This window comes from Protopterus annectens, chromosome 6.part0 (genome assembly GCF_019279795.1).
Source record: "Protopterus annectens isolate FY-2018-M chromosome 6.part0, PAN1.0, whole genome shotgun sequence".
Lineage (NCBI taxonomy): Eukaryota > Metazoa > Chordata > Ceratodontiformes > Protopteridae > Protopterus > Protopterus annectens.
Genome location: NC_056737.1, coordinates 1,109,939,940 through 1,109,958,476, shown reverse-complemented (window position 1 = coordinate 1,109,958,476; position 18,537 = coordinate 1,109,939,940). Strand labels below are relative to the sequence as shown.

Here is an 18,537-nt window from a genome sequence, read left to right as displayed (position 1 = left end):
CAGAAAATTATAAGCTATTTAAGGCATATGGGTGTGCAGATATGTTTGGGAGAATATAATGTTTCACAAGAATGTTACTGGGCACTAGGGTGAACTACAGTGATTCTGTATGACAAATAAAATATAATACAGGAGTTCACTACCAGTACAAAAGAACGGCAGCAGTCAGAACAGTTATACTGCAGCAAACCTGTCTTGTTTGACATGCACTGGTATTCATTTTATAATACTAACAACATTTAAACAAAATGTCCTACAGTGCTTAGATGTTTTACAGTTTGTCTGGGGTAATTCATGAATTGTTTCCAATTTATTTTCGTAAAGTATTTTATAATGGGAACACTGCTAGCTTTAAAACTGCTGCTGTAAAGGTCGCGATTTGTAAAGTTTCAGGAAAATAAACTAGGTCATTAAATCAAAACATTTGGAATTTCTGTGTAGGCTGCTCTGGTAGTTAAAAAAGTAACCAACTAGCACAATTCTGTCAGTAATGCCGACATACTCAGTTTATCAGCTACATCAAAGTGACAAAAAATACTCATCTGGAAAAACAGAGCATCATACAGTAAAGAAAATATTTTGTGTTATATTTGTTGCAAACATCTATATTTCTGAGGTGAAGATTTGCAGGTTACTGGTTTTCCAGTTTCATTTAAGCAGTCTTAAACTGTCAAATGTATTTTTAGTCATGCATTAATTTCTTACCATTTTAACTTACAGATTTGAAAATCATTGAGTCACCTTAACTTGAATGAATAATCCTTGCTGGCTACTTCAGAAAGCCCAGGGTCAGGTACGTTTTGTGTGTGTGAGTGTGAGCAAGTGTGTAGCACTAACACCATAGAACAAATTCTGTTTAAACATCTTGTATGTATTTTACCAGCTTTATTAACCATAGAATCACAACAGTGGCATTTATCATTTATATATATATATATATATATATATATATATATGGGTCTACTTTGTTTCATTGATAGCTCACTTTACTGAATTTCAATTCACCCTGACCAAACTGCTGAAAGCTCAAATTACTAAAAACTTATTACACTGAATCTCATTTCACTGGAGTGAAGTACTGGCACTGTGTAGAGTACTGAAAGGCAAGTAAAATGTATATGCCCTTTTCCCCACTGTAGTGCGATTCTGGAGTTAGTATATGTGTATATATATATATATATATATATATATATATATATATATATATATATATATACAGAGAGAGAGAGAGAGTTGGGGGGGTGTGGGGGGGGGGCACAGCCCTCCACATTGGGGGTGTGTGGGGAGCCCAGCCTCCCATTTAGTTTGGGTATATATTGTCTTCTGGAAAGAGATAGTCACTGGTGATGTAAGTATGCATGTCTATGGTTTAAAATGTATTGTTTTGAAGCTTTTGGTGAAATATAAAATAAAACCAAACTAGGTGAGGGGCTACACCCCCACATCACCCAATGTGGGGGCTGTACCCCCTGCACCCCCTAACTATATATACTAACTCCAGGATCGCACTACAGTGGGGAAAAGGGTATATTCCTTTTACTTGCCTTTCAGTACTCTACACAGTGCCAGTACTTCACTTCAGTGAAATGAGATTCAGTGAAATAAGTTTTCAGTAATTTGAGCTTTCAGTGATTTGGTCAGGGTGAATTCAAAATAAGTGAAATGAGCTTTCAATGAAACAAAGTAGACCCATATATATATGAAACTACAAAACATGACACACAATCCAGCAAACAGCATACAATTATACAAATTACATTTCAGAACCAGTATTCAAATACGCAAGCAGGCACATTCATACAGAGGCCGGTAAAATTTCTTTTAATCCATCTCTGTATGAAGAGGATGCCACTGGAATTCTTTGTCCACAGTCGAGATAAAATTCCCCCAGCTGTCTCAGACATCTCCTCTGGCAAATATCTTGCATGTGGTAATGATACCACAGGTTGTTGCCTCTTACATAATCAACTTATTAAAAACAGTTATTGGACAGTAGTAAGCCTACCATGCTGATTAATTTGGTAATACTTCAACCAGCTACTTCAAACAGTTTGTTGACTTCCTTATCCAAGCAGCATCTCATTTCAGGTCTGTGGTGAAGCTCCATAAAACTTCTGCTGCTGATTTAGAGTGTTGCTCCTGTGTAATTATGTAAGCCAACACAAAAACTGAGATCTGCCCTACAGGCCCTTGATGTGTCAACTTTGTTTCCCTAGCATACTGCAGATGAGTAGCCACTCTTTGCACACCAAACAATTTATTAGGCTATATACTAGTGTTGGTTGACACTGGTTACACTGACGTCAGTAAGGCTGAAGCCTGAGGCACATACATTAGGTATGTAAACACAGGTGGGATCTATGTTGGATAGGCTGTTGTTGGTAGGGCTGATGCTGGATAAGCAGACACCAGTTGGACAAATGCCAACTGGCTCGATCGATGTCAGTTCAGCAAACATCTGTGCTCTGCACATTTGAGAGACTAATGTCTGTGGATAGGCACTGAGTAGGATGAAAAGGAGGATCTGTCTCTCAGTAAAATATTACACCTCCAGTTTCTTAACATCACTTGAGATTAATTAACATCTCAGGTACCTGCTGGAGTTGACATGGAGAAGGAAAGGAGTAACATGGCCTTCCTGGATGACCTCCTTGGTGAGAGGGCTCATTTCTGTTTCTGAATCCCCATTGGGATCAGACATCCCACAGAAATGGAGGGGCAGGGCTGTTCTGCAAGGTTACATCATCCACGGACTTAACTGAAACATTCCCTCTTGACACCCATTGCACTCTGAACCCTAGACATGTTACCGAGCAGGTGCGATTATGGCCATATATAGGAAAAAAGAATGCCTGATGACTGCCCAATTGATGACCTCCTTTTAGTTGGCCTTTCACCTTGATGTATGGGGAAAAACTGGCCAGTTGGCTAAGAGAGGATCTGATGGTCAGCAGGCAGTGAAGACAAAAAAGATTCCAAAAATAAATAACAGTTCCTTGTCTGTCATAGTCACCTTCTGGCAGAACTATGCAGTAGAGGCCAGTATGGATATTGGGCAGGGATGCTGAGCCAGAGTGAAGATAGGGCCTAAAGAAAACACATACTCAGTAGTTTCTCTGACAGTGTCTGTCATTTGTGTAGGAGATTCGGCAAGAATCAAAGCTGGAAACTTTAGTTTTGTATCTGCATTTTGCTTGATTTTTTCTTTTGATTTTTGTCTAACTTACCAGCTCAGGAGTATAATAATATATATTATAATAATAATAATATAATAACTTTGGGCACTTCTCATTGCTTTTGTGAGAATCTTTATGACAGTTAGCTATACAGGAGGAAGAAGGTAAAGGAGATTTTGCAGAATAAAAAGATGGCCCTTGTTCCATCCTTTGCATCTTTTTTTACTTCAAAAGATTTTGAAGAACCTTTCCCTGGCATCCATTAGCAGTGTCATTAAACTCCTTGGAAAATGAATACTTTTTGGCATCATGACACACACCTAAAGAGATCAAATACTTTATTTGTCCATTTACAAGTGGAATTTAATTACCACATGAACATGTACTGTGAGAAGCAGTGATTGCAGAATGGAATAAATCCTGTATGGAATACCATCTGATAAATAGAAACGATTTTGAATACATGTCACAATTAGAATTATAAAGAACAGCTATAGCTACATAGAAATATTATAATAGGAAATAGAAATAAAAGGAATGATGAGAGATGTTATATGAAGTAGAAAAATCAGTTTTGACTCAAAATATAAAATAAAACTTTGAAGCAGCCTCGAGTTATTCCACATGTGACATGAAATTAGTGGTGGGAGATAACTGGAGTATCAAGCTAGGGCAGTGCACTATGAGAGTTGTGGGCAGAGTTTAGCAGTGCAGGAAAGTCTGATGTGCCCAATGTTCCCAAGACCTGCTGGATTAGTCCTATCTGCTCCTACAGCTACAGCTCTGCAAATTCAAATCATGGGATATTTCCAACATATTCCAGATGTATGGATGTCAAAGTGAGGGGAACTACATTATCTATGAAATACAGTGGGGAACTGAAGAACAAAAAACAAATAAGTAAGAAGGTGATAGAGGAAGGAACAGTGGAAAGATGAAATTAAGGAAGAAATATAGAGGAAGCAAAAATGTCATTAGAGACAAATGATAGACTGAGGTACAGTAGTACAAGATATACACTTTCAAGGTCAGAGACAGAAGGAAAAGCTAGAGGAGAAAAAGCCATCAGACATTATAGACACAATTGGGGGCTTCAGGTAATACCACATTTGCTGTCCGTGGTTATTCCAGAAGTATTTTAGGGTGCATCTCTCTTACAAAAACACAGAGAACATCATACACTACTATGAAACAGTCAAGGATGTCCACATAGGACATATGACCTCATTTGGTAGAGCAATCATCAGTCAGTGTGTGTTTTCTAGGTAATAGAACATGGGTCATTTCAGTTTTCTAGGCAAGCTCTCTCATCTTCCACATTTTTTTTCCACTACATTTTAAGACAGAAGTATGACAAAGATTTAATCTAGGAAAAGAATGACGTATTCACTTTCATTATGATTCTACATATTCTGATATTTATCTTCTTTGACATCTTTCACTCTGCATTCTATTCTAACACCTGCCTTCTTTGTCATGGACTCCTCTACAATCTCCTGTACCTCAATCTCCATAACTCCTGAGATTATAATACTGTATGACATACATTATAACTTATTTTTGACAAAAACTATATACCTTCTTTATCTGCTGAATGTCAGCATCACTAAAGCCCTCTGTAAAAAATGTATCAACATATATATATATATATATATATATATATATATATATATATATATATATATATATATATATAGACAGAGAGGGAGAGATAATTATATAGATATACATACATACATACATATATATATATTTGCTTTAACACTTTGTCTCATTGTCAAGGTAGTTAGAGTTGCAGCCAGTCAGAATACAACTCCCACCACTGCTCCGCTCTCAGATATTTAATCTGGCTTGAGTTACCTCACTACCTCAACTTCACCCAACTCCTCCTTCCACATAAAATGGTATACAAATCCTCATCCTGCCCAGCAACCAGGACCATTCTTAACCATTACCTCCAAAATCACCCTCTTCACTCATCTGAGAAACACCTCCTTGAAATCCATAAACCGAAAACATCTATCGGTTGCTGCCTATATTCTTACTCAGTAGCCAAGGTCTGGAACAGTATTCCTACAGATATTAGAGCAATGCCATGTAGCCACATATTCAAACAATCCTAAAGAGATTTCTCCTTACCTCCTGGCTCTGTATATGTCTTACGCCAGGCTTCCTACTCCTTCCTACCTTCTCCCTACTTCCTGTTCGTTCCCTTGTTCTTCGTTTCCCCTTTCCTTTCCTCCCTTCTCTTATTACCCAAAGCACCAGTTACTTCTCCAATAGCTCTGTACTTTAACTCCATTTCCTAATCTTCCCCAACTACAAAATCCCTTTCCTTTGCTGTAGTTTTTTGCCCATAGTTAACATCTTTACCATCGGTTGTCACGACTGATTGTACTTTCCTAGGTATTCAGTATCCTATGATTGTTGTCTAACATTCGTTATATGATTTTCTGATCTGACTTTATTTATCCTGTATGTTGATTCTACTATTTGTTACCGCACTTCATGTGATAATATTATGTAGTTCGTTAATTGAACTATGTATGTTGGAGCTTTTCTCCAAGGGCCTCTGCTGAAGACGGGATTCATTTCCAGTCAGACTTTCTGGGTAAACAAATGCCAAACAAATAAATAAATAAATAAATTTACATGGCTTTCTTCTCCTTAGGCATTAGGGACTACATGCAAAATGATACACTCCAACCAAAGTCACAAAGACAAATGCCTATCTCTGTCTCGTTCTTCCCTTGAGATATACTCATAGGTTACATAAAAGTTATCAAAATAAATCCTGCTTTAAGTTTTTTAATATAGACCTTTGCATGGAGGACACCTGGACATGCTTTTTTAGCTTATGGACTCTACAGTCCAGTCTTGTGTTATGACTATCCCTGTCTACTATATATTTTCTACTCCACAATCTATAATTTTATGGAAGGCATATTTTCCAAGTGAATAAATTGATTTTAAATTGCATTATCCTGAAAGCAAGTCTTCTTCTTCTTCTTCTTTCGGCTGTTCCCGTTAGGGGTTGCCACAGCAGATCATCTGTTTCCATTTCTTCCTGTCCTCTGCATCATGCTCTTTCACACCATCCGCCTGCATGTCCTCTCCCACCACATCCATAAACCTTATCTTAGGCCTTCCTCTTTTCCTCTTACCTGGCAGCTCCATTCTTAGCATCCTTTTCCCAATATACCCAGCATCCCTCCTCAGCACATGTCCAAATCAACGCAATCTCACCTCTCTTGCTTTGTCTCCATACTGTCCAACCTGAACTGACCCTCTAATATACTGATTCCTAATCCTGTCCATCCTAGTCACACCCAGTGCAAATCTTAACATCTTTAACTCTGCCACATCCAGCTCCGACTCCTGCCTTTTCGTCAATGCCACCATCTCCAACCCATATAACATGGCTGGTCTCACTACCCTCTTGTAGACCTTCCCTTTCACTCTTACTGGTACCCGTCTGAAACAAATCACTCCTGACACTCTTCTACACACATTCCACCCTGCCTGTACTCTGTTCTTCACCTCTCTTCCACACTCACCATTACTATGAACTGTTGATCCCAAGTACTTAAACTCATCCACCTTTACCAACTCTACTCCCTGCATCCTCACCATTCCTTTACCCTCCCTCACATTTACACACATATATTCTGTTTTAGTCCAGCTAACCTTCATTCCTCTCCTCTCTAAAGCATATCTCCACCTCTCCAGGGTCTCCTCAACCTGGTCCCTACTCTCACTACATATCACAATGTCATCTGCAAACGTCATAGTCCACAGGGCCTCCTGTCTGATCTCATCTGTCAACCTGTCCATCACCACTGCAAATAAGAAAGGGCTCAGAGCTGATCCTTGATGTAATCCCACCTCCACCTTAAACGTATCTGTCACTCCCACCGCAGTCCTCACCAATGTCACACTACCCTCGTACATATCCTGTACCACTCTTACATACTTCTCTAACACTTCCGACTTCCTCATACAATACCACAACTCCTCTCTAGGCACCCTGTCATATGCTTTCACTAAGTCCACAAAGACACAATGCAACTCCTTCTGACCTTCTCTGTATTTCTCCAACAACACTCTCAGAGCAAATATTGCATCTGTAGTGCTCTTTCCTGGCATGAAGCCATACTGCTGCTCACTAATCATCACCTCCCTTCTTAACCTAGCTTCCACTACTCTTTCCCATAACTTCAAACTGTGACTGATCAGTTTTATCCCTCTGTAGTTACTGCAGCTCTGCACATCACCCTTATTCTTAAAGATAGGTACCAAAACACTTTTTCTCTACTCCTCAGGCATCCTCTGACTTTACAAAATTTCATTAAACAATCTGGTTAAAAATTTCACTGCCATTTCACCTAAGCACCTCCATGCTTCCACTGGTATGTCATCTGGGCCAACAGCCTTTCCATTCTTCATCCTCTTCATAGCTGTCCTTACTTCCTCCTTGCTAATCTGTTTCGCTTCCTGATTCACTATCCCCACATCATCCAACCTTCTCTCTCTCTCATTCTCTTCATTCATCAGCCCTTCAAAGTATTCTTTCCATCTACTCAACACACTCTCCTCACTTGTGAGTATGTTTCCCTCACTATCCTTTATCACCCTTACCTGCTGCACATCTTTCCCAGCTCTGTCCCTCTGTCTAGCCAATTGGTACAGGTCCTTTTCTCCGTCTTTACTGTCCAATCTTTCATACAACTCTCCATATGCCTTATTCTTAGCCTTCGCCACCGCTCTCTTTGCCATGCGCCTCATCTCCTTATACTCATGTCTACTTTCTTCATCTCTTTGACAATCCCACTTCTTCTTCGCCAGCCTCTTTCTCTGTATACTCTCCTGTACTTCCTCACTCCACCACCAGGTCTCCTTGTCCTCCTTCCTCTGTCCAGATGTCACACCAAGCACCTTTCTAGCAGTCTCCCTTACTAGCTCTGCTGTAGTTACCCAGCTATTCGGTAACTCTTCACTGCCTCCCAGTGCCTGTCTTAACTCTTCCCTGAACTCCACCTCACAATCACCCTTTTTTAACTTCCACCATTTAATCCTTGGCACTGTTTACACTCCTCCTCCTCTTCTTGATCACCAACGTCATCCTACAGACCACCATTCTATGCTGCTTAACTACACTTTCCCCGGTCACCACTTTACAGTCTCCAGTCTCCTTCAGACTGGCCCTCCTACATAGGATATAATCCACCTGTGTGCATCTTCCTCCACTCTTGTATGTCACCCTATGCTCCTCCCTCTTCTTAAAATACGTATTCATCACAGCCATGTCCATCCTTTTCGCAAAATCCACAATCATCTGACCTTCTGCATTCCTCTCCTTAACACCATACCTACCCATCACTTGCTCATCCCCTCTGTTCACTTCACCAGCATGCCCATTGAGGTCCACTCCAATCACTAGTGTCTCACCCTTGGGTACACTCACCACCACTTCATCCAACTCACTCCAAAATTTTTCTTTCTCATCCATCGCACACCCAACTTGTGGAGCATATGCACTAACAACATTCATCATTACACCATCAATTTCTAGCTTCATAAACATCACTCTATCAGACACTCTCTTCACCTCCAAAACACTCTTGGCATACTGTTCCTTTAGGATAACCCCTACCCCATTTCTCCTGCCATCCACACCATGATAGAACAATTTGAATCCACCTCCTATACACCTGGCCTTACTTCCCTTCCATCTGGTCTCTTGCACGCACAGTATAGCAACCTTCCTTCTCTCCATTATATCAGCTAGCTCTCTCCCTATACCAGTCATACTGCCAACATTCAAAGTTCCTACCCTCACTGCTACACTCCTTACCTTCCTCCTCTCTTCCTGCCTTCAGGCATGCCTTCTCCCTCCTCTTCTCCTTCGGCCAACAGTAGCCCAGTTTCCGCCAGCACCCTGTTGGCTAACAGTACTGGTGGCAGTCGTTGTTAACCTGGGCCTCGACCGATCTGGTATGGAAATATGAAATGTTCTCCGCATAAGTAATTTGGCAGAGGTTTTACACCGGATGCCCTTCCTGATGCAACCCTCCCCATTTATCCGGGCTTGGGACCGGCACAAAGAAATGCACTGGCTTGTGCATCCCCAGTGGCTGGGTTATCCTGAAAGCAAGTAAAAAATGTAAAAACCCATCTGACTATAGTATGACATCTTACCATGTTTCTTCCACACCATTCATATTATGACCGTTCTCATCAGGAGCCGTAAGTGGAAGATCGTGACTTGGTTTCCTTTAAAAAATTTAAAAAAAAAAACACTCAATGTCTGAAACTACATAATTTATGTACTATAAGCATAAAGCCAAAGTAATTATTAATACTATAGCAGAAAGTGTTAAAAACTAATAACTCCACTTGCTAGGATTAGGGATCTCTTTATTTTGGGGCAGATCTGCAGTTAGGTTGGTTTATACCCCACACAATGCTTCCCATTTGGTACTCCTCAGTTTGAAATTGAGGAGAAAAAAACAGAAGTTCTTTGACTGAGCAAAGTTGAGGAAGCATTCATGCTTCCATTATATATAGAACTGCTCTATACTCACAACTCTGGTAAACTGTAGTAGCCACAGATAAAGATCTTATTCAAGCTAGACAAAGTGCTACTGTTTATCATAAATGTATCAACATACAAACTCTTTATTAAACCTGACTTGCTAAACTGGAGCAAAAATCTATATTAACTCCTTGTTACAGTTCGTAATACAATGACATTGGCTATCATTTAAGCAGCTGTGATTCTTGATTGCAGATGTTTAAATGATTACTGATCCTGCTTGAATGGACTGATTGACACCTCAGGTATAGTGGCATATCATACTGCCTTGCAGCTTGCACGAGGGCAGTTACCCCCCCCCCCCCCATTTATCCAAGCCTTGTAAGGATTTGTTCAGCAGAAAGCATTTTCTTGGTAGGGGGCATCATTCCTGCAATGCATTCTCTCTACTGTGATGTTTGGTTCTTGAGTGACTTCCCTCATTGTGAATGACAACCCAGCCTTAAAAACTGAATTTTTGCTAAGAAGAATAAAGTTAACGAAAGATCAGTAGTTGTCCTAGGTAACATTCACAGATTCTTATTAATACTAGAGTACAAGAGACAAAAAACAAGTTGAATACCTGGTTTTCAAACCATTCATCTTAGCAAACAGCAGTCTCAGGACCTGTTCCCTTTGTTCCCAGGTCAGCTCACTGATATCTACTTTGCCAGTCTTAACATTAGCCCTGCAGAATATCAAGAAAATAGTTTAGACAGGCAGCCACCAAGTTAAAGGAATAAATGCATTCACCATAATTACATTGTTCCTGCAATCAGCATAGACAGTTTACAGCAGGCAGATAACAAGTAAGATTTGCCATCTCAAAAATAATAACCCTCCTAATATGATTGTTTTGCCCTTGAACATATGGAAGTTATATACTTGTCATAATTATAGCTCTACATGACTGTGGTCCATCTCCTTCAAACCTGTAGTACTAAGACCAAAGGGCTTAAATAAGTTAGTATCAGACACTTGCCCACATACTAATTCTTCATTTTTTAAGTATCGTATACAACTTTATTCTCTTTCACAAAGAAAAATTATTTCAAAATTATTAAATAGCAAGGATCTCAAGCAGCATGTGTGACTAATCCAGGGTGGTGGGCAGATAAGACTTGATCTCCTGCAGAATAAACACCTGCCTTGAACTTACAGTGGACATCCATCTTCTATTCATAGATTAGTACTAGGCTAACTGCCTTGTGGGCCATTTTAAGCTTAGCCAATTACCACATGTGAGAGTCAAACCCTGCACTTTGTGTGTGCAAGGTAAACACCTTAACCATGATGCCAACCACCCACCATCCATACATTTTGTAAAGGCATGGACAGGGCTTCAAGTCAGAGCTTTACACAGATTAATAGGTTTGAAAATCAAGCTTGTAAACTGCTGGTCTTCTACAGGTCTGAATGATATAAACCCATGTCTGTACTTTTGGCACATAAAATCATGCAGTGATTTCTTAACAATAGACAAAATTAAGCATTATTTAATTGTGAGTGGTAGTTTGTTTTTCCATAACATAGGCAGATACTGTCCTCAGTGAAGTTACCAGACCTGGTGTTAACTCCAAGGGTTGCTTATTTTAGACACAGTATTTCAAAATTAACATGATCTCACAATGCCTTGAAGAGCAAGCACAAATCACCCCCTCAGGAGGCCGTGCAGCACTGAGAACAGTGACATCACCACTATTTACTTTGTGAGAAACCTTTGGACTTTTTGTAGTTGTATAAGGTACAGTTTTAGGCAACTATGAAATACTTCACTATCATTTATAGATAGCCAAATCACTGTCAGATGCAGTGGTACAATTATTTCTACAAATCTTTCTGATATTCCATTTTGTATTAGAGGAACTATCTTAAAAGCTTCTCTAACAACTGTGGAGATATTCTGAACAAAGATAACATTGCTATCTGTAGTTAGGTTCTTTATGAGTTGAAAGTATTGTCCAAAGCACATGAGGCTACATTTCTTTATGGTGAACATAAAACCACTATTATAGCACCATAACTGCACATGTGTAGTTCCCCCCTCCCCCACAGCACCATTCTACCTGCTTTGAAGGTAACCGTGCTTCCCACCTTGTAGTAGCCTATTTATTTTGTCACCCACAGCTGGTTCCCAGTTCTACCTCTAAAAAGAAGATACCAGACCATAAAGGGTCTAACACCAAGCCTTGTGGTATTCTACTGGTTGTGTCCAGGTGTGTCCCCAACTTCTGTCAATGTTTTATTAAGTAACCTGTCTCTGATCCAGTTAGTTCTACAGTAGTTAATTTTAACTGATTTAGCCTACCAAGTATACCTCTATATGGGATCATGTCAGTTGTTCTGGTATGAAATGACCCACCTTCATCTACAACAACAGTTAATTGTTCAAGAAATAGTACCAAGTTAGAAAGTGGGACCTTTCCTTCATGAACCCATTTTAATCTTAATGTAACACCAAGAGATCTTTCATTTGATTTACAAAGTCTTTTTTATTCCCTTCCTTCCCACAGGACTGAGCCAAATGGCTCCTCTAACCGGATCTGATTGGCCATTCATTTCATGGTAACTGGAGCCAGAAATCTCCAGACAAGGCAAGAGCCCTATATCCCATTCATTTCTCCCCACAAATCCCTAATCAGCTCATCCAGTTTGCAGTGAGACATGGGTAGTAGGAAGTGTGCCAGCTTGCTGGTCCTGCAGGGAGGCCTTCCCTCTTTCTCCTGGTGGAGCATGCCTATGGTAGCTCTTCTAAGTTCTGCTATAACTGCCCACTGAGGAGAAGAGTGGCAGTACCACCACATACTAAATTCCTCTCAGATTACTGTGTGATGTACATACTGCAGCTCAGGCTCCCCAGGCTCAAGCACCAAGGGACGAACACCTTGTGCTCCCAGTAGGTGCCACCTATGTGGCAAGTGTTGGAGATGCCTCCTTCATCCCAGGACTGGTGATACGACAACATCCATTCACTGCACAGCCATGTTTTGAAACAGAGTTGCCTGTAATGTAGTCAGTTCTCTCTCTCTCTATGCTACAGAGCTGATGACAAAGCTTGAATGTTAAATTAATTATCTGGATACAAACTAAACCACCTTCTTTGATAAGGAATTATCTTTGCTTCTCACATTTTCTTTCATAACTATAATTCAAAAGTCTGTTAAATAAGCATTGTTACAGGTCTAAGTGTTATTTTGTATGGGGAAGCCCCTATTATTAGATCATATAACACTGTTATTCTTAACTCTTGCCAGTAACACATCTTCTGTGATAATTAGTATATTATAAAAGTAATTTCTGCTTCCTTCTTTTTTCTTAATCTTAATTATATTTTATTAATATAGTACTTCAAATTGCTACTAAATATTTCAGAGGACATACTGGAGATATCTTAAGGGTCATGAACTATTCCAGTGTCTTTTACCAATATATCACATTTCTGAATTTTACCTTTAATTTTTCTTATACAGTTTAGGACAGTTTTATTTTTATTGTCTCTGACGTTAGTAGCTATGTTTTTAATAGTTTACTTTTAATAATCTTGATAACTGTGTTTGGAACTTTGTGATTTGTTTACCTAGTTTTAGTAGTTGCTGAGGAAGCTTTTTTACAGAATATGTAGTGGTCTTCTTTTTCTGTTATAAAGTTTGTTGATTTTACAGTTCTAATACATGGATTTCTTTTTGAATTTCCCAGTATTTTTAGGTTTTAGTAAAAGAGCTTGAGTCCCAAGTGCTCGAAAACCACTGTGTCTTGTAGCTCATGTAGTCTGCCACTCACATACGAGTTTGGATAAACATCTGCCGTACTATACCTGAACACATGATTCGAGTTAGAGCATGGTATGTATGTACAGCAGTCATGGGGGGAGGAAAGGGGATGGGAGTGTAAATTAGGGTAATGATCTGGAAAGGGATTTAGGTTTTGGGAGAGGAAAGGGAGTTTTATGGTTAGGGAATGTGATAGAATATATCCTTTAACATAGCTGCTCTTTGTGTATACGTGGTAAACAATATTCCACAGATTGCCTAGTGAGTTGTTAATTTCATCATAATGACCACTTGAGTACTCTCTACATTTGGACTTGTTAGTGACTGTTTATTTTTTATTTAATTTATATTTTTGTTGACACTTTTAGTTTCACTAGGCTTGTGGCCTATTTTCAGGGGAAACCTATGGTGGCAATCAATACCAACTATAGGAAATGTGCCCAGGGCAGTAGGGAGTTTCTCCTGTACTTTTCTCCAGATGGTACCTGAGGGATGAGAAGGGAGGAGGAAAACCAGCATGGTGGAAGAGATAAAAGCTGTGGAAGTACACAACAACAAATCGGGGTGGAAGGTGATCAGAATTTGGAAATAAATGTTAACTCAGGAAAAGCAACAGTAATGGCAGTAGGAGGCATGGACAATGACGCCCTGTTACAACTGATACATGCAGGTGAGCTAGATGATGAGTCCACACAATCCTAGGGTGAATTGGTGGAAAATGTGTAGAAATAATCCTGCAGAGTGTGCAGTCAATGCAGGCAATGTGAAAGATGGAACTGAATAGGAGATGGTAATGTCAGTGGAGAGCTAAGTTGATGAGATTGACTTGTGACACAAGGTAAGAACAAAACACCAAAGAGTAGTGGAGGTGGACATTATCTGAGATGGAGAATCACAATTCATTCGGCAATGAACTGTGTGTTACACCCAAGCAGAAATTAGGAAATTATAAATTAATGAAGAATTAACTGCATGGAGAGTAACAGCAATGGAGGCCAGACTTAGGACTGGCCTTAGGTCAAATGGTGCACTAGGCAAAAGGGCTCCACAACACCCCTACACACACCATCCGGTGCCCCCATCCTGGTCTACCTAACACCAAATAAATACTGGAAAAGTGCCCTTGCTAGACCAGTGCCCTAGGCGGCCGCCTAGTTGGCCTATGCCTAAGGCTGGCTATGAGGCCAGTGATACAGGTTACAAGGCAAACAAAGGACAGGTGATAAACAGGTATGATGTATGGAACAAGGCTCCCGAATGAAATGTTACCACTCAAAATGCTGACTGCCAAGTTGAAAAAAAAGACCAAAAACCCAGAAAGGGGTGAATGCCAAAGATGGCTCTTCTTTAAACTTCTTTTTGGCATGAGGGGTAAGCCCTCCTGCACCCCCACTGTGGGGGGAGGGAAAGTCCTCCACTCCCCCAAAGTCATATATACCAAATCCAAGATTGCCACACTTCAGAGAAAAGGAAATATTCAGGGAAATGGCCATCCCAGACTTAGTATATATGTCTGCTCTTTTGGCCATTCAGTCTCCATGTTTCAGGCCTCACTCTAACATATCCTGACATTTCAAATGGTTTTATTTTATTTTTATTTTATTTCCAGTTTGATTACTGTGGAAGTCCACTGGGTCTAGAAGACCTGTTTTCAGTGGAGGCCCGGGGAGAAAAGCTCCAGGATAGAGAAATGCAAAAAAGAAAGAATATACAAAAATAAGCAAATACAAATAAAGTAGTAATATACAAGAAAAGTTGTATAGTAATAGTTACAATTATGTACATTCAGTGCCATGCATATTCAGCAGGAATCAAATTGTATAGGTTACAACTTATGTACATTCAGTGTTAGGCATATTCAGCAGGAATCAATGTGAGTTGTTATTACTGAATTTTACAATAAGTTTTCATTTGAGCAAGCCACTTGTGTTGTGGTTGGGGAAACACCTTAATATACATACATATTAGTAACAGTGATAACACTTTACTTGTACTCGTAAAATAACATGGGACAAGATAGATATCCTGACAGGGTTTACTGTAACAGATATTAGGACAGTTATCTATTTGGCTATTTGAGCCCTTTTCAGAGTTAATATTCAAACTATTTGGATTACAGTACATTGTTTAAGTGTATGTGGCAAAAAAAGCTTTTTGTCAACCTTGGAAAGGTGCGTGTGTGTGCGCGTGTGTGTGCACGTGCGAGTTTGTGTGTGTGTGTGTGTGTGTGTGTGTGTGTGTGTGTGTAAGAAAGTTGACTGTTCAGTTTAGAACATCTGAAGTGACTCAATATGGACAAACCCATACTCAAATAAATGTGATCACACTGGTTTTGACGTTTGAAAGATTTCTGATTACAGAGCTGTCATGATTAGGACATAGGAGGTGTGAGTTTCATTATCAGTAAAAGTGGCAAGTGTTAAATGGGGAAAAAGGGGAGCAGTCAAATACTGGGGACTGTCTAAAGTCGTTTTTATTTTCTGGTGAGGCTACGCCTGCTTCAGGAATGCACAAAAAGATGTACACACTGTGGGTAACTGGGCATACTAGAAATTGTAGAATGTTTTGCAGCAAGTACAATAAAGGACATTTCTGGTGTGACCACCCTACACTACGAGAACAAGATAGTGAAGGAGAGGAAGAAGAAAGCAGTGTGCAAGAACAGGCAGCAAAGTGAACGTCAGGGAGAGTGAGATCGGTATTTATATGCAAATAGAATGCATGAAGAAGATATATGTTTAAAGAAAGTAATCTCCAGAGTTAGATAATGAAGGGAATGTGACTCAGGGAGAGTGAGATCGGTATTTATATGCAAACAGAATGCATGAAGAAGATATAGATTTAAAGAAAGTAATCTCCAGAGTTAGATAATGAAGGGAATGTGACTCAGGGAGAGTGAGATCGGTATTTATATGCAAATAGAATGCATGAAGAAGATATATGTTTAAAGAAAGTAATCTCCAGAGTTAGATAATGAAGGGAATGTGACTCAGGGAGAGTGAGATCGGTATTTATATGCAAATAGAATGCATGAAGAAGATATATGTTTAAAGAAAGTAATCTCCAGAGTTAGATAATGAAGGGAATGTGACTCAGGGAGAGTGAGATCGGTATTTATATGCAAATAGAATGCATGAAGAAGATATATGTTTAAAGAAAGTAATCTCCAGAGTTAGATAATGAAGGGAATGTGACTATACTGTATAAGTGAAAAAAAACAAAACAGTGTGGTACAATTAGCAACTGTTGCCATCAGAGCAAAGTAACTTCTGCACTTGTTGTTTAGCTACAAAACAAAAAGATGGAAGCAAGACTGGTCCCAGTGACTGAAGATTTATGTCATAACTGTCTGATTGAGGGACCACTCCAAGGTTCGTACATTAATACTAAGCTAACTGCTCTGAAGGGCTATTTTAAGCCTAGCCAATAACCTGATATCAGAATCAAACCCAGCACCTTGTAATTTATATGGTGAAGATTTTAGCTATTATGCCAATCTGAAACTCATGAGGAATTAGAATGGGTCTGCTCAATTTGTCCACTGAACATTGTAAGACCCCAGAATGTGCATTGCAATGAAAAAGTGATGGGAAGACATCACTCACTGCCACATTGTCATGGTCTTCCAGCAAAATGGATATGATCAGGTTCCATCCTGTTTGTTGATATACCGGACTACTGTCATGTTACCTGCCTGGATGGAGATCACACCCTCAGGGAGGGATTCCTGAAAGACCTGCAACTCTAGCAGGGCTACCTTCATCTCCAAGACATTGATGTGAACTTGGCCTCCATAGGTGACCAAGAACCTTGAAGCATCTTCCCTTTGAAATGTCTCCCAACCCCAGAACAGAAGTGTCTGTGGTTAATGTTGCTATTGGAGGTAGTGGGGAGAATAATTGACCATCTGAAACCATTGGGTAGTTCAATAACTAACTGATGTGATTCATGCAAACTGGTGTGAGAGGAATCTGTGAATGTAGCGGGTGAGACAATAGGGATCAATGAACCAACAGGATCCATTGTAGAACTCTCATATATCTTGCTAGAGGGACTAGAGTGACTGAACAGGCCATTAAGCCCAGCAGCCAGAGAATAAGGCTTTCTGGAGAAGAGGAGTGTTCAAGGACCTGAGAAGCTATTTGATGCAAGGATGATATTGTAGATTGAGGGGATTTGGCTATCTGACAATTCATATCCAAGTGGCATCCAATGAACCCTATCTGTTGTATCATTATTAACTGACTCTTTGCATGGTTGACTAAAATCCCCAACTGTACAGCAAGGTGGAACAAGGAGTCTTTGTGCTAAACCAATAGATCCCTGGTTGATGTGGTAAGGAGCCAATTGTCTAAACATATGAACACCAGGAACACCTGCAGCCTGAGATACACTGCTAGCACTGCCATGCATTTGGTGAACACCCAGAGGCTGTGAGGAGACCACGTCCAGCTCTGACTCCTGCCTTTGTCAATGCCACTGTCTCCAACCCATATAACATAGCTGGTCTCACTACCATCTTGTAGACCTTCCCTTTCACTCTTACTGGTACTCGTCTGTCACAAATCACTCCTGACACTCTTCTCCACCCACTCCACCCTGCCTGTTCTCTTTTCTTCACCTCTCTTCCACACTCATTACTCTGAACTGTTGATCCCAAGTATTTAAACTTATCCACCTTCACCAACTCTACTCCCTGCATCCTCACAATTCCTCTATCCTCCCTCTCATTCAGATATATATATTCTGTCTTAGTTTGGCTGACCTTCAGTCCTCTTCTCTCTAGAGCATATATCCACCTCTACAGGGTCTCCTCAATCTTTTTCCTACTCTCACTACAGATCACAATGTCATCTGCAAACATCATAGTCCACGGGGACTCCTGTCTGATCTTGTCTGTCAACCTGCCCATCACCATTGCAAATCTATATCCTTCATAGGAATTAACAGCCAGCCAGCTTCCAAAGCTTCAGGGCACCGTCCATGGGTCCAATCCATTAGTCATCTCAAGCTGAGC

At 40.0% G+C, this 18,537-nt stretch overlaps 1 protein-coding gene across 1 annotated transcript in view; it reads right to left on the bottom strand.

Annotated features, from left to right (window-relative positions):
• Positions 1–18,537, bottom strand: part of BBOF1 (basal body orientation factor 1) — an 872,624-nt gene that overhangs the window by 34,989 nt on the left and 819,098 nt on the right. Inside the window, exons 9-10 of the mRNA XM_044073629.1 lie at positions 10,334–10,438; positions 9,375–9,449 (exon numbers count right to left, since the gene is read on the bottom strand). Coding sequence (XP_043929564.1) covers positions 9,375–9,449; positions 10,334–10,438 — 180 coding nt within the window. The remainder of the gene's footprint in view (positions 1–9,374; positions 9,450–10,333; positions 10,439–18,537) is intronic.